This window comes from Engraulis encrasicolus, chromosome 4 (genome assembly GCF_034702125.1).
Source record: "Engraulis encrasicolus isolate BLACKSEA-1 chromosome 4, IST_EnEncr_1.0, whole genome shotgun sequence".
Lineage (NCBI taxonomy): Eukaryota > Metazoa > Chordata > Actinopteri > Clupeiformes > Engraulidae > Engraulis > Engraulis encrasicolus.
In genome coordinates this window covers 41521923-41538442 of record NC_085860.1, presented here as the reverse complement: position 1 = coordinate 41538442, position 16520 = coordinate 41521923, and the positions used below count along the sequence as shown (strand labels likewise).

General features: G+C 43.0%; 2 protein-coding genes across 9 annotated transcripts in view; both read right to left on the bottom strand.

Annotated features, from left to right (window-relative positions):
• The window catches only part of edc4 (enhancer of mRNA decapping 4), a 55682-nt gene extending 52993 nt beyond the window's left edge, over positions 1-2689 (bottom strand). For 4 of the 7 annotated variants that reach the window (XM_063197443.1, XM_063197445.1, XM_063197444.1 and 1 more), the window contains exons 1-4: positions 2391-2689; positions 1223-1379; positions 941-1052; positions 722-821 (exon numbers count right to left, since the gene is read on the bottom strand). In XM_063197443.1, coding sequence (XP_063053513.1) covers positions 722-821; positions 941-1052; positions 1223-1379; positions 2391-2478 — 457 coding nt within the window. In that variant the 5' untranslated portion in view covers positions 2479-2689. The other 3 variants (XM_063197448.1, XM_063197449.1, XM_063197447.1) reach the window with 3 other exon arrangements.
• A 981-nt stretch (positions 2690-3670) lies between these two features.
• Positions 3671-15536, bottom strand: nutf2 (nuclear transport factor 2). 2 transcript variants are annotated; one of them, XR_010034635.1, is made up of 6 exons: positions 15427-15536; positions 13609-13736; positions 8029-8100; positions 7383-7481; positions 6708-6879; positions 4360-4450 (listed from the first exon to the last, which is right to left on the bottom strand). XR_010034635.1 is itself a non-coding variant. In XM_063197442.1 (5 exons), the coding sequence occupies exons 2-5, from the start codon at positions 13711-13713 to the stop codon at positions 4337-4339; spliced, it is 390 nt and encodes a 129-aa protein (XP_063053512.1). In that variant the 5' UTR covers positions 13714-13736; positions 15427-15536; the 3' UTR covers positions 3671-4336. The 2 variants fall into 2 exon arrangements, 1 of the variants encoding a protein (XP_063053512.1); XM_063197442.1 differs by lacking the exon at positions 6708-6879 and having other exon boundaries at positions 3671-4450.
• Positions 15537-16520: the final 984 nt, after the last annotated feature.

Below are 16520 nucleotides of genomic sequence, written 5' to 3'. Positions count from 1 at the left end.
TAGCTGCCAGCTGGTCTCATAAGACTCAATGTTGATGGCTAGCTTGAAGGTAAAATTTGCACTGCCATACTCAGAGAACGGCAGGAAGTAAAGGAGAAAGGTAAAACTCAATCATTTAACTCAAGGAGAGGAGTAAAGAAGCTTATTTCCAAAAATGGAACAGTATCACCTTCAGGCCAACCACATAACATAGGAACATAGGTAGCATAGACAACCTAACCTTCACGACAACCCAGATGCAGTAGCATAGACAAGCTAACCTTCATGCCGAATCAACCACATATCTAACTTCTAACCAATCTAACCTTTTTGCCAAACCAGAATAAGTAGCATAGGCAACCTAACCATTTTGGAAAATTCTTACAGTCACACTCATTCTTTAGGGCAATGGTTCCCAACCCTTTTCTGCTGGGACCCCCTTTTGGATCTATGAATATTTTCATGAACCTCCTCCCTCATCATATTCCAAATGTCATCGTGTTTTGTCCACTAATGTTGCTAAATGTTGCCATCATAGGCATGAATTGTAATTGTATAGGTTTTACGCAAGCATTCCCTTCTCTCCGCAAGCTCCAGCAGGACCTTCGCACCCCCCACAGGGGTCCCGGTCCACAGATTGGGAAACACTGCTTTAGGGCATGGTTAGTTCTCCTGACTTAGTCCATGCAAAGCTACAAACATAGAATGTACACTAAAAATACACACCAAAAAGTAACCTTACCTCTGATGGCATAAGCCAGGTATGTGTTGGATACGGCAATAAGGTTGCCATAGTAATACTTGTGTTCCCAATCGTACTTGGCCACGGGCTGGATCTTCACCTGAAATGTGAAAGCAGACCAGCCGGTCAGTAATCTTAGGAGAGAAAATTCCAGAGAAATGAAAACACAACAAACAAATGCAGGTGTGGGCAGGGTGGTGTTTACAGTGCAGCACTTGCCTTGTTGCTGCCGCGTGCCTTGCTGTCGATGCTGGAGTCTCGGCTGGCCACAATCTCTACTAGACTGGAGGTGATGGAGATACAGGTGGAGCCATCATCCCCTGACAGGGCACTGCACACAGGGAGAGGGGGGTGTATGCCATTAGGTCACCTGCCAGCTTTTGAACCCTTTACTTATATTGTTCTAGTTAGTTGCATAATATTTTTCCATTTGTGCAGACTACACCAGCATTGGAGGACAAATAGAGAGTAGATTGATATAATAAGGGAGATAAAACTAACATGGTCTGGCAGTCCTGTGTGTTGAGGGTCTCTGGGCTGTCGCTGGATGCTGTGGCCATGCCCGTACTGTCACCTGGTCCGATGAACTCCGCACCAAGTACACCGTTCAACTCGCCATTGAACGAGGTCTTCTTGGGAAGCGCCGAGGTGGGTACTTCTGCAGAGCAGGCAGACATTTCATAATTAACTTCACTTTCCACGACCATTTGATGAGAGGGCAAAGCCATCGTTGAAGACCGACTAGTAGTAGTTTGACATGTCTGCCCGGTTGTGCGTCTCTTGTGTCTTTCAGCTTACACATTGGAGGCAAGCCATGTCACCGACATACATGGCCCAGGTCATCTCACAAACACGTTTGGCGCCAGGAAAAAAATCTAGGGACTAGAATCTAAACAACGCCACTCAAGTCATGCCCATGCAAATTTCCAAGAAGTCCTTCCGTGAAAACTACTTGCATGTCTGATCCTTAGTTAAAGGGCAGTATGACAGAGTTTTGACCAACGACAACAAAAACACTTACACTACAAAATAGTAAGGTTCAAACGGGGTGGTTATGCCCAATCTCGGCTAAAACACCTGCAGCGAATATACAGCCAAGCCAACTAACAATTTTAATAACTAGCTGGCTAACATTAACTAGCCATAGCTACTTTGAGTGCGTGGTTTTACAAGTAGTACTGGACAGGTTTATTTCATTATCCAAGTACTCCAATTACACTAAGATGAAAACACAAAAGGCACATACATGAATTTAACATACACACACATCTAATTCTTTAACAAAATGAATCTGTTGACAGTGCTTCGTCAACAGTCTTGAGTCAGCTCACCCATTTGTATCCGATAGCCTGCAACAACGTATAACAAGCTCAGCCTAGCTTGCTAAATATCTTCAAACATCATATATTGCACATGTTATTTTAATAAGTCAACAAAGTAGATTTCAATTTCTTACGTATATAGCCGTCAAGTCAACAGCCAACTGTACAAAGTCAAAACGTAACTGAAGCCTGTATTATATACCTGGCTAGTCCAGAAAAATACACCCGAAAAGTAGCATTTCGCCTTAGCGCGTTAGCATAGCATACGCTTAGCTAGCTACGCAACGACACAGCATCACACTGCGGCCTAGAGATGAGTCCCACCTGCCCTGTCCCCGGCAACTTACCGGCGACGCTACTCCCTGGACGGTCTAGTTTCAGGATGTCTCGAAGATGCTGAGTAGCATCTATATCTATATTTGAGCTGGTAGCCATATGGCAGGGAGGGGGAGACAGGGTATATTCCGTGGGGCAGTTTTATCAATTTGCTTTTCACTGTGTTCGCTTTGGCTGGCTGCCCCTGTGAACGAAGGAACGCTAGCAACCGTTGTTCCGATCTTCCGTTCCGTCCGGTGTTCTCACAAATTCTTTCCTGGTGGCGCTATCAGACAACATGACCATGTACATGGGTTCCCCCCGTCAGCATCTTCAGGGAAATTATTACGTAGCATAACAGCTTGTTTCCTTTACCTTACGAATAACTACATATTTACAGTAATGCTCCTGACAAATAAGTTTACTTTTTAGTATAAAATAGGATGCAGGAAATACACAACAGCAGCATTGTCATTTGCGTCCTTTATTTCCTCGCGTGCCAGAAATAAAATGAGTGATTCTCACCAGGAAACTTTTTGACTAAACGTTTTCACAAATGTTTTAATTGAGGAAAAAAAATACAATCAGTAAACAGTTAATTGCGGAGGTTGATGACCCATCTCCGTAGTGTGAGGTACTGTGTAATGTGACGTTATTCTCAGCGGGCCAAACTTGTCAAACGCATTTCCATGGCATCTCAGCTGTCACTCTTAAGTGCGTTGGTTGTAGAATTACTGCTCACAATGATGTCCACAGCGGATTAAAAGCTAAATGTAAAGTAAATGCTACCTTCCATAAACTCCACACCTCAAATACAAAACCTTCACACCCAATGGCATGCGTGAAGCTCTTGACTTCTATGCACACACCCCAATTGTAGTCCTACGTGCATTACGCCAGATCAAGAGCTTCTTACCATAATAGTGCATTTGACACTGGTGGTAGAATTCTAACTGTGCTGTACTCCGCACACTGCATACACAGGCTGGGTGCACGTCACAGAACTGCGCTGTGGCCAGCAAGTTGATGCTGTCCAACCAATATGCTCAGATTCACTAGACAATATTAAACCATCTTCTTTCCAATGCATGTAGTCACTGGCATGCTAGCACCATGGCCTATGACTTAAATAGAGGAAAGGCCTAACCCTCAAGCTTCATCTCAAATTACTCAATGGGTAAATACAAGGTGCACTGCTGTATTGAGCTTGAGTATGATTCACTTCAGTTTGACAGAAAGCTTTAAATATGCACCGGATACAAAATATTTAACAAAGCACAACACAGGAAGAAGACAATGAGCAGAGGGCAGGTTGAGGAAGATGATTACATTGTTAAGAAAAAAATGAAGGTTTTATTGTATATCGTGGCTGCAGTCACAGAGAGCAGTGAGTGAGAAATGGGAAGCCCACGGGTCTGAGCAGATAGGGTTTGGGTGATGACCATTTCAACTTGTCTTTGGATAACTAGAGCAACCTGACATTACACAGAAAAGAAAAAAGTTAGACAGGAATAATAAATCAGTTTCTAAAGCAGGATGAAAACACAATGTATGAATGAACTAAAGCAAAAAAAATGTATTATGGAAAGTCAATTTAATAACTAAAACATGACCGAACAGCAACTGCTGGGTTAATACATCCTTCCCCGTCCCATTGTCCAGCGGTCCCCCTGGTGGCGTAACGTCGCATCTTCATGCAGGTTGGCATAGGGTGAGGGTCACTTAGATGGGTTGGTGGGCTTTCAGCAAAACAAGGAACACATCTCCCATTTGTGGCAGAGAAGACATGTGCCTGCATGTTTGTTTTTTTCTGTGACTGACTGCAATCCGGTGCTGTTTTTTTGCGTGTTTTCAGTGTGATGAATTGATGGGCAGATCGAAAAAGGGTTTAGGCCTCACTGGGGCGGGCACCCCATCCTTCACCTCCCCCCCACACACGCCTCCTGCCAGGCTGGCGCCGGGCCGCACGCACATGCGTTTAGCCAAAGTTGTGTAGTGCCAAGCGGAACATGTCATTGGTGCACACCCATGCATCGTTAACGTTCTTCAGCAGGAAGCTCTGATGGAATCCCATGATGGCGTCGTCATCGGCCTGTAAGCAAGAGCACACGCGCACACACACACACACGCACAACGTTACGACAAGTGACAAACCACAGCAAGGTTACTTATCAGCATTTTACTACCCAGTGACAAACTCAATCCCTTTACAGTGTTTCCCCCAGCACTTTATAGTCAAGCAAGCCACCTTGACAGCCTGTCTGAATGTATGGTTCGTTTGCAGTTCCATGTTTTCGATGAAGAATGGTAAAATAAATTAATTCATTTCCATATACCACCTTGACTAGGTCCCCTGAAAAGATTTCGTACTGATGATGCTACTAAGGTTGCTCTAGTCACGATATACACACTTTTGTCATTGGCTAACCGCACCCAACTTGACTAAGACGTGTTCTGCGGGAAACACTGCACAAGTGCAACAAACAGGAAGATGTTACAGAGAGACCCTGGTTATAATAGCCGCATCAGCGAACAAAATTGTTCCAAAAGTGCCCATCTCATTGGAGCAGGCCTGGTTAGAGTAGCATGGAGGTGTCATTTCAAAGCATTTGCCAGGATTATTGGTAATAGCACATTATTACATATAAGCTCAGCAACCATGTGCTCAGCCAGCGTGTGCCCCACATTTTAATACTCATCAGGGATCATGACACACACACGCGCACGCGCACACGCACACAGTGTTTGGACCACCCAATTTTTGTGACTAAAATGAATTATTGCATAGTAGGGTATGAGATATCATGAACAAAACAAGTTCTGTGAAATAAATAAAGAATAACAAAGCTAAAAATCAGAAGAGGAAGTGATTCTAGTAGTGGGCGATGAGTACTTGAATTGAATTTAACCCATGCTGAACACCCAGCTGAAGGAGAAGATGATTGAGACGGGACAACAGCTGAATGCACGGTCAGCTCTTTACACACAGATGCACACACATGCGCAAACACACACCTCCCAAAACAAGACACAAGACCAAACCAACCCACAGTTAACGATGGACACAGTTAAATACATTTTGAACAGATCAAGAGTCATTCATTAACTCTAATCCCATCAATTGTACCCTCCGCCACTACAAGGTCAGCATTACTACATACTGTAACATGGTTAGTAGTATTGTTTTAATGTTTTCAATAGTTTACCACGGCTGTTTTAGAGGAGATAATTGCTTCGTATATGGGAATATCGTCCATCGACTTATGGGCTTTCGCAGGCGCGCACATACCAACAAGAGGTAAATGACATGCTTATAAAGTTGCTTTGTCATGTTCCCATTCCAATAATGTGAGAACCAAGCATATGGTTTTGATGGTAAGGCTTGTGGCTTAGATGTCAGATGGTTTATATACAGTGGTGTCACGTTTCTGCAGTGTGCAATTTGTTGTTTTACGTGGAAGGTTTAGAAATTGCCAAGGCACTATGACTGTGTCTCAAATCACGCACTTGTGTACTTCGGGCACTGTTTTTCAGTGCCTAGGGCGCTCACGCTGAAAATTTCAGTTGAGCCAGTGCACTGAAAGTGCCAGGATGATCCCCTAACAATGGCGGAAAAATGCAGTGCTTGAATGATGGACACTGCACGCACTAAACGGCGGCCATGTTGACAATGACACAGAGGAAATGTGGCATTCAGTTCAGTAGAAGAGTTTGGTCAATAGTCTCCTAATTCTGTAAGTAATGTTGATGGGACACCAACCTTTTCATGCCAACCAAAGTATTGTATGTGTGATTGTTGTCCTTTGGGGTGAAGGAAATGGAAATACAAGCACCAGGCGCTGTGCATTGTAAACAGTAGCCAACTCATATTTTGGCGAGCTAATGCCATGCTCAGCCGTCACTTCCAGCGAGGGCACAGTGCATAGTGCTCAAATATTTCCACGACACTATGCACTGAAGACCTCAGGGCACTGTGTGCACTGACTGTCAGTGCACTGACACAAGTGCGTGATTTAAGACACAGCCTATGTATTTGGCTAGTATGACAGGCAGCGCAAGCAGCGCAATCTTCGCACAGGGAGCACCGATTTGCACCAATCTTTGCCTATGGTCAGTATTTGACTGCTTCAAATGCCCTTGAGTGTCCCTTTATACAACCACCAGTTCAGTACAAGCAAGACATCCCTTCTCAACAGCACAATGCATTTAACGCTTGCATGTTCAAATGCATGCAGTCCTCCAGGCCAGCAAAGCACAGCTACACGGGAGGAGAGGTCATACAAACTAGGAGTCTGCCACAGCATTAGTAAAAGCCCAGGCACACTCAGACAGAGGCCACAGGTCCTTACAGATGACAATGACTGGGAGCCCGGGCAGGGACAGAGCTGGGAAACTGGCACAGGTCAACTGTCAAAGGTTGTGCAGGCCGAGCCTGAAGACTTCGTTGGTGATAAACCAGCAACTACTGAGATGTTTCAGCACGAAGGTCTGATGGAAACCAATGATCTGGTCCTCATCTGCCTGAGACACACAGGATACCACACCAGGATACCTTTTGATTCCCCACATCCCAGTCTCTCAGTGGAAGTGACAAAAAAGTTTTTTTTGTTACAAACAAAAAGTCCAGTAGCCTACAACTTAACTTCATTCACTAAGGTGAGCTGGATGCATGAGTATTACTCAGTACTCCAGGTTTGCATTCAGGTCGTGTATGACTACTTCTCGCTTCCTGAGTGCGCAACAGCAGACATTGGTATTACCACACACTAGGGTTCACCAGTACACTCATGAGACACGTATGTAGTCGTGGTGGCCCAGAAGTGAATATTGGCATTCCTGCCAACATCTTTAGCCCCTCAAAATAACAACACAAGTATCACACACTGCAACGATAACATTCCTCTCCAACACCAACCACTCAAAACAACAAGTAGAACACACTGCAATGAGTGGTACTTCATTCACTTTGGCATCTTGGTTGTCCAGGTTGCAGAAGCATTCAGCTCCACCACTGTCCTACTCACCTTAAGTTGTCCTACTACCATACTCAAAATACAGCTGTCAGGAGTAGGCTGGTGGTCTTGTGCAGTGATGCTGTGAGCGATTTTTTGGAAAGGCAGACTCTGGCGGAAGACAAGACAACATTCATTGTTAACAAAGCATTCTCCAAGTGCGTGTCTGAAATGTTGGCTCATTGCCTACATAGAACGCAAATTGCATTGTTTTGTACTTTACACAGTTACAGGTGCACTGTGTAGGATTGTGGCCAGAGTAGATACTGCAGCTATGCTGCTCATTGAAACTGCTGTCTATTGCCAAATTTGATCTTTTCATGATTTTTTACTAAATAATGACCAAATATTTACTAAATTATAACCTAATATTTACAAGTATGACCAAAATGAAAGACCATGGAGAAGGTCTCCCTTTTCATGCATGAAAAGTGCAATTTTGATGCATTTTGAGTATTTGATGGTGGTGGAAAGTATTAGTGGAAAAGGTAAAATTTCTGAATGGGCAGCAGGAATTCTGGAAATAAACAACAAAAAATATTACACAGTGCACCTTTAACTGTGGAATAAATGAGTGAACATTCCAGTACAGCCAAGACACATTAACTACGCCTTGTGTATGAATAACAGGGCGAGGGCTTTAATATTCAAAACTTACAGTGATTTTCTCGACGATGGCCGCTTTCCCATGGTACTGCGCTCCTTCCCACGTAAGGCAAGATTCATTTGTCTAAGAGAGATCAGACACAAACACAACGCTATATGAAGTAGAAGAGCAAAGGTACCTCAAGTTGGGGCGGGCACATGCTTGCTGCAGGACACGGGTACGCAGGCACATTTCGTGCACAAACGTGTTGCTACGCAAATTTTATGTAAATTTAAAACACCACACATAAGGTCCGCAGACATATGCGTACAGTAGTGCAATATTGACAAAACCTATCACTGAGGGGTGATCTTCCGGACTTGTTGGGTTCGCGGTAGAACTCAGGGAAATTGTCTTCATGAAAGATTAGTTCCTCTGCATCTTCACCTTTCTACCAGGGGGCCGAAGGTTTTGTGCCACTACTACCACCCCTGTGGAAATGTTCATAATTCCCTCTTCCCTAATCAGGGGCTCAGTTACAGTTGAAGAAAAACAGCACAAATGAACAATGCTGTCACCACCATACTTCACGTTAGGTATGGTGTTATTGGGGTGATGTTTTGCACCAGTCATACCCTTTGGAATTATGACCACAAAGCTCAATCTTGGTGGAGTAAATTTAGCAAAAATACTTCTGTTATCTCCCAGGCATGTGGGAAGATGTGTTATGGTCTGGTGAAATCGAGGTTGAACATTTTGGACATAATTCCAAAGGGCATGTTTGGCACAAAAGCAACACTACAAGGTAACACCATGTGTTAAGTGAAGCATGGTGGTGGCAGCATCATGATGTGCGACTGTCGTTCTTCAGCTGTAACTGGTGTCAGGGAGGAGGGAATTATGAACAGTTCCACAGGGGCCATTGTGGTGCCACAAAACCTTCTGCCCCCTGTTAGAAAGGTGATGATGCGGATGAACATCATCTTTCAGAACGACAATCAGCTTGGGCACATGCCTAAACCAACAAAAATGGCTTCACCAGAATAAGATTGAGGTTTTGGGATGGCCCAGACAGAGTTCAGACCTGTATGACACAGAACATCTGTTGGGTAATCTGAGGATGGCTGTGCAGATGAGATGCATTCACAATCTGTCAGATTTGGAGTGCTTTTACAAAGATAAGTGGACAAATATTGTCACATCAACATTTGCCATGCTGATAGACTCTTACCCCCCAAAAAACGAATGATGTAATAGAAGCCAAAGGTGCTGCAACAGGTATTAGTTTAAGGGTGTGCATATTTATGCAACCATGTTAATTGAAGTTTTTCATTTTCTATTCTTTCCCTTTAAAAGCGTTGAGTTTGTTTTTCAACTGCATTGTGCAGAATAAAACTTAAAATTATGTGGGAAAAGTTGAAAAATTATTAGTCCTTCTATCATTTTTTTACGGAACAAAAACCTGGAATTTGAACAGGGGTGTGTAGACTTTTAAGAGACACTGTATGTTGGATGCGATGGGGCAAATTTAAGACTTGTTCTGCCATTGGCCAAGTTGACAGTCAAGTCAGAGGAAGAAGTGGTCTGGTTGTAACTAAAACCAGTGGTATATGGAGGCATTTCTTAGAGAAGCCCATTTTGAGACTGCGCTTGCAGAGCCTTGTAGTTGCTTTGGCCGAGCTGGGGATTGATGATGCCACACACTGAACATCAGCCTTCTTCAGGTATTTAGACACGAATGAAACTCAATTACAAGCAGCCCTCAGCCCAGTCTGACCTTGGCTGTGCAACTAACACCATAAACGTATTACTCACTTGCTGACCTACATTATGAAACCAAACCAAACCAAACACAACAGATTTAGGAGAGATGGACAGTCCGACTTAGTATAACTAAATGTCTACTAGCAATAACTTTGCATCCACGTTGACATTCATTTCATATCACTCATACATACATAAAGTGCCATAATGGATGCTGGCAAGTCTGAACACTAATGTTCATGTCCATATCAACACAGAATTGTCTTTTTAAATAATTGGCTACACCAGGGAGTATAGAAGAATTTGAAAACGTCTACTTCTATGCCTGGCATGACTCTCTTGGTGTGACTAGTTATTTCACCACTTACCCAGAGCGAAAGTGAAATTCCGCTGCTAGTCCCTCAAAATGTGAAGACACAGTGGCGTACTGTGCTAAAACCAATGATATGTGTGGGCAATAAAGTGTGGCCTATATCCAATATTCTTCACGGTCTCTTTAAGTGCTTATAACTAACTGATTGATACCAGGACCTTTGCTAAGGATAGAGGCTGAACCACAAAGTCACAATGAAGGGCCTCACTTCCCCATTCATCCAGGAGTTTATGAAGTCACTAGTTGCCCCAGCCTATATTGTAAATGATTGGCATATTAAGGTTTAACTTTCCCCTTACATTTTTCAGACGTTACACAGGAGCAGACATAGCATTACCTCATAGCCGTGATACTGGAAAAAGCATAGAGGTAGAAAATAACACTAGAGAGGACCCCGCCCCCCTTTTACGGCAATCTGTAGCGGCCATTATCTGTAGGTAGATCAGAGAAATGGAAATCAACGGAGAACGAGGCTCACCTCTGTCAAAAATGGCTTAAGGTCAGATTAGACTTCAGCAACTGCGAGCGTGAAAAGTCGCGTGGGAGTGGCCACGAACCAATTTTGTATTCATGCATCTGCGAGCTCTGCGAGGTCCGAGGTCTCGTTGCCAGCCACATTTGAAATTGCGCGATTAGGCTACTTTCACTACATTGTAAACACTGCGGTCATTATTAAGCAATGTTGCTTTCTATCCCGGTTAGCTAGATATTTTCACACAAATTGCAAAGGCAATGCAGTGGTATCATTATTTGACATACCCAGTCTGTTTTCACGAGCAGAAAATGCAAGCATGTAAAGACAGTTGATTCTGCCGATGTGTGTTTACATTCGGTGGAGGAACGGTAGTAAAACCGCAGGCATTGTGCCACGAGTGTTCAACTGATGCATTGTTTGTTACTTAGCTTAGCTTCGTGTATTTACACACATTTACACACAAGGCATTAATAAAGTTTTTAACAGAATACAGCTCTGCTCTCGCAAACTACTGGCATTGCGCTGCCACAAGAACAGAACAAGGAAGTAGCGAGACGACCAATCATAGTGCCTTTTTGTCTGCGTACTCCGCGTCCGTCCAACGGATAGTTAGAATTTTTTCGAGGCGCTAGACGACGGGCGCAGAGCCTCTGAGAGGGGGGCGTGGACTCGCATAGACAGAAAACGGACGGACGCAGATTCTATGCGAGCGAAGCATAAATCTAGCTTTAATCATGTGAAAATGTCCATCAACACACTATACAAGGACAATAATTGAAGTGTGTTGCTAACTATGTTCATAAAATATATTATTTGATTTTTAAATGTATTTTATCGACTCATATGATTTCAGTAGATGTGTAGCCTGACATTTCAAATCTGGTCTTTGATTAAAGTGTTACTTTATATTTACACAGTTTTAGTTAATTTCTTGACAGGGGTGGGCGTGTTCTTCGTTGACTTGCATTGCCTGAAAGTACCTACACTACCTACGGAAGTTGGGAAGCTCCAGCTGCCATTTCCCAGTGCTGTCGCAAATTGCTGTGTCCTCTCTAGTGTTATTTTCTACCTCTATGGGAAAAAGCGACAATGATTTGTGCAATTTCAACTGAGTCTTCATGATGATGACTAAGCCCAGCATGCCTGCTTACTTTGAAGAAACCTTAGGCTGTGGCAAACTGATGTCACACGACACCACAGGGCCCATTCAGTAAGGTCGTTCAAATGACTCATTTGAGACTGTGCATTTGACTCCCTGGCTCAATAGCTGTACATTGAGAGAAATTCTAACTATTTGTGCCATACAAAAACACCTGTTTTAATGTCTAATTAAATCGAGCCATCAACCAGCCCTGGTTATTAGCCAGTAGGCTTGGGCGATGTCCCCCTAATTGACAGCTGACGATGTTTACAGTGAGACGATGCGATGGACGATGACATCGTCTTGGGGGGGGGGGTGTAATAATTTTAAAAAATATTATGATATATTTTGTATTTATTTTTATTATTCATCTTCAGCTAAGTTATTATTTAATTCTATTTAATTTAAGCGTAAGTGAAATATATTAATATTATTATTACATTCTGGGGATTTTTTTTTAAAAACCTCCTCAGCGTTCTTGCTCAGCTGCTTTGTGAGATGGTCGCTGAGATGCAGAGATCCCCCGCTGACCCCTCCCCCTCGCCCTTCTCGTCTCTCCTCCCGTGTCACCTGCAAGACCAGTGCTTGCTACTTTACCATCAGTTCATTGCGTGGCGTTTTTGGGAGACTTGTCAATAAATGTGTTAGGATCTGTGAGTTATTTATCTGTGTAACTATTTTAAAACGACATATGCGCTGCGTTTTTGCACAGGCTAGTAGGCTATAACTTTAGCCCCTCTCGCTCACCAGAAAACTAAATGGGAAAGAGATGAGAACCCATGCGTGATTGCGTGCCCTCTCGAGAGGCTTTGCAATGGATTTTAGCCCCGACTTTGTCAATTCCTAGCACTAGAATAAGGAATGTTTTGTTTTAGGTCATATCGAGACTTCCCCCCCCCCCTCATCAATGGAGTTGATCAATGGATAGTTCTACAAGTAGTTCTAGCGGTGAAGCCATGAAGACGAGTGGGCGGACATGGAACCGCTTGCTCACCTTAGAACTGACAGTGGGCTTATCAGAAGTGTACACTCTTGAGGGGCTGCTTCACAAGACATCTCCACCGCGAATAGCGATTAAACATTTTGAGGTGAACCGTTAAACATGAAATGTTAAACTGTCGCAATTGCCGAACGTGTTGCTTATCGTCATGTTACTCCGGAGGAGCCAGCTAGGTAATGCGTAAAGAGTCCCCTTTGTAGTCAACAACTTAGGTCACAGAAATAAATGAACGATAGCCTATCACTTAGGCCTACTTGCATACATCTGTAGCAAACAATAGTTGGGCTTAGTTCACAAGTTTTTTTAAAAAAAAATCCATTGTGCTTTTTTCGTAGTTATATAATTCACTCCGCTTGGGGCTTGTGTTCACAACTTGTCTTGAAAACCGCTGCTACTACTACGGATTTTACGGTAATGTGATGTCAAGTACCGTAATGATTACTATAGCAGCGGCTTCAAAAAATACACAAGTACAAGATTCCTTGGCATCACGATGTTTGCCGTCCATCGTGATGCCAACTGTCCATCGCCGATGGACGATGATATCGTCTATCGGCACAACCCTATTAGCCAGGCAATTTGTTGTTATGGCCCAAACTGTAGCCATTCTGCTGTATCTCTGCTGTGTTGTGACTGTTGGGTCCAGCCTGGTTTGTCTACTTTACTAGGCTGAGCCCTTGTTGGTGTTACTGTGTGTGTCATGCAAAAGTGTTCTAAAATAATGTGTCTGCTTCAGCTTACACATTACTGCGGATGAGGTGGATACAAGATGTGATCATTTAAGAGAAAACAAGTTGAATGAAAATATCAACAACAAAAATGTAGATGTACATAAAGGAAAAATCAGCAAAAAGTACACCAAATAAAAGACACACACACACACAAAAGGTTGCACTTACATATATAGCTCCAAGCTGGCTCCTGTCTGTGTCGAATACCTGGTAGTAGTGCTGGATGAAACTGGACCCTATTTGTTCCCAAATGGGTTTTGCTTGGTCTGCCATCCTGATTCACCCACAAGCAGGCACTGACAGGTAGGAGAGAACACATGAGCCAGCACTTTACAATCAGAAGTGGGGCAGCAGCAATATGGCAATTCCTCCACAGCGTGGCAAATTAGCTCAGCAGCACATAACAAACGTTCACCAACATACTGGTATCTTTTAGCAGAGTTGTCCAACTTGATTGTCTATGGTTAGCCCTGTATGCACATATGGAATGACATCCACGGAATGCCATTACACGTTACTGTGAACTTGCCACACCTTCAGCTTCTATTCTATTGAGAACTCTCTCTACCAAGGAGCTACGAGGGAACAAAGGTTCCTTAACATCAAATTGCATTACATTGCATTTCGCTTTTATCCACAGCTAATCGCAACAGAAAAAATCCAGCATAGTGAAACTGCAGAATAAACAGGAGGCATTACAAGCCAAGGACAGACATTGAAGGGCTACGTACCCTTAAAATACACAAATATGAATATATTATAATACAAATAAAGAGAACAACGCCGTGTGGCTTCCCAGGTCAAATATACTGCCCGTCTCCTACATATATGAACAGTGATGTTGTCTACTATGACTTATCACTAACTTGGAGAGAACACTGCACACCAGAACTTTCTGGGACTCAAGTTGAGCGCTTTCATGAGGCACATGTACCCTACATATCTAACCATCACGGGCACAGATATCGCCAGCGATCCTATTTTGAAGAGCATTGCTGATTAAACGTTACTCCCGTGACAATAAGTTAATTCAGCGACCCTAGCGTAGTCATTAAGTTTTTGCCGTGTGTAGCTACCTCCATTCAGCTAGCACACCCATCCAAATGAACTAGCTACACATAGTGAATTCTCTCAAACGCTATAAGCATTTGATGACTTTGCTGCTACTTTGTGCTCTAGAAAACTCAAGTGTATTCTGACCCTAGAAGTAATTGACAATGTCATGTAACGCAGGTAGGGCCACACGCAACACCATACTGTGTGTTTTTTTTGGAGCGAACTGTTTTGACTGACCGGCAGGCCGCTCTCATTTGGTGGGTGGCTTGCTTAGCTATTTATATAGTTAGCAAGTGCTTAGCGTTAGCTAAACATATACGAAAGTACCTCATCTTATTGATTAAATATACAGTAAATGTGATCGCACAAGTACAGTAGTGAACGTGTAAGGGGTACTTCTATGGCATAGTCAAACAAATACAAGCACCCCACGTCTTGTTGCATTGCACGCGGGAGAATGTTAGACCAGGCTACTAACAGCTAACTACCAAATAGGCTAGCTACTAGCTACTTAAAGTCTGTGTCAAACTGACGAGCTTAAATGACAAGATATGAATCTTTATAGTTCACTTATTTCACAGAAATTGACACTGCAAAGAGAGGGCAGTCACGTGGCATTATTTTTTTAAATACGGCACGAGAACATGAACCACCAGATAGCACGTGCTTCAGTTCCATTCTAAAAATACTCCGCCATGGATGCAGCCTGTGTATTGAGCTGAATCAGGTGCCGCTTCTAACGGGCCCATACGTCCACTCACTACATAGGCGTGTCCAGCATTTCAGCCGGACTGACTGTCAAAACGAGAGCATTCTGCAATATCACTCTACTGTAAGTGTGGACAGTTTTGCGCAATAAGTAATGACTCCGTGTACAACTAAGCTGTACAAGGTAGCGCTTCAGTTTTCAACTGACGTTGAGTTACCTACCTCCGTGAACCCTAAACTGTTTCACCGCCCGGTTCCCAGTTATGGCGATTCAGACTCGGAGCGCGGCTGTACGGTTGAGCCTCGTTTCGCGCATGCTCTGAACAATAAAAATGTACCCCATGGATAATGGGAAGTGTAGTCTTCCGTCACGAATATAGAATTAAGCGGGAATGAAAACCAGTGACTAGAACGTTCGAGGCCCTGACATGTCAGAATCACAATAAACGTGTCCCAATTTAATCTTTCGGTTTCATTTTTACATTCCATTTGTGGATTGTAAGTAGCTTTCATTAAGGCTGGACTGCCTTTATTTAGGCCTACACCAATCACTCAGAACAAATAATTTGGCTGTCCTTGTGCTTGGCAAAATGAAGTCATGAACAATAGCCTTCTATATTGCAAATGGTGTTTCCATAGCAAATTTTCATAAGCTCTACACAATTTTCATTCAATGTGCTTGAGAAAGAGAAAGAAAAGAAACATTATATACAGTATTATCCAAAAACTTAAGATAAATTACCTAACCTTTTTTTGTATAGGCCTATGTGTTCTTGTATGTTTATGTGTCACTGTAATAATCATCTGTTATAAGTTGCTCTGGTTAAGTGTCTGCTAAATGCAAATAATATAATGCAAGGACAACCGGAAATACAGGAAGAGGCTATCTCTGGCAATAATGTAATGTGTGTGTGTGTGTGTGTGTGTGTGTGTGTGTGTGTGTGTGTGTGTGTGTGTGTGTGTGTGTGTGTGTGTGTGTGTGTTTGAAATACACCACACATGCAAATTCCATTCTAAACTGTCTAGGAGTTTTGGCAGATTTGCAGGCCTTGCACAGGAATGATGTTGTAGTTCGGTGTAAGCCTAGTTACTATATCTCATACTATGCAATCATCAATACTCAAGTAGACTCAGGATCCATGTCTTTTGATTCAGTTTCCACAGTGATCTGCATGGACATAGGACCTATAATGCATACCTCGTCTTAGGTGACTGCTTTATATCAGGGTTCTACATATTTTCGCCCATGATTTTCCATGACTTCAAAAACCTTTTATCATATTTCCATGATGAAAAGAAATGATTTCATCTTGATG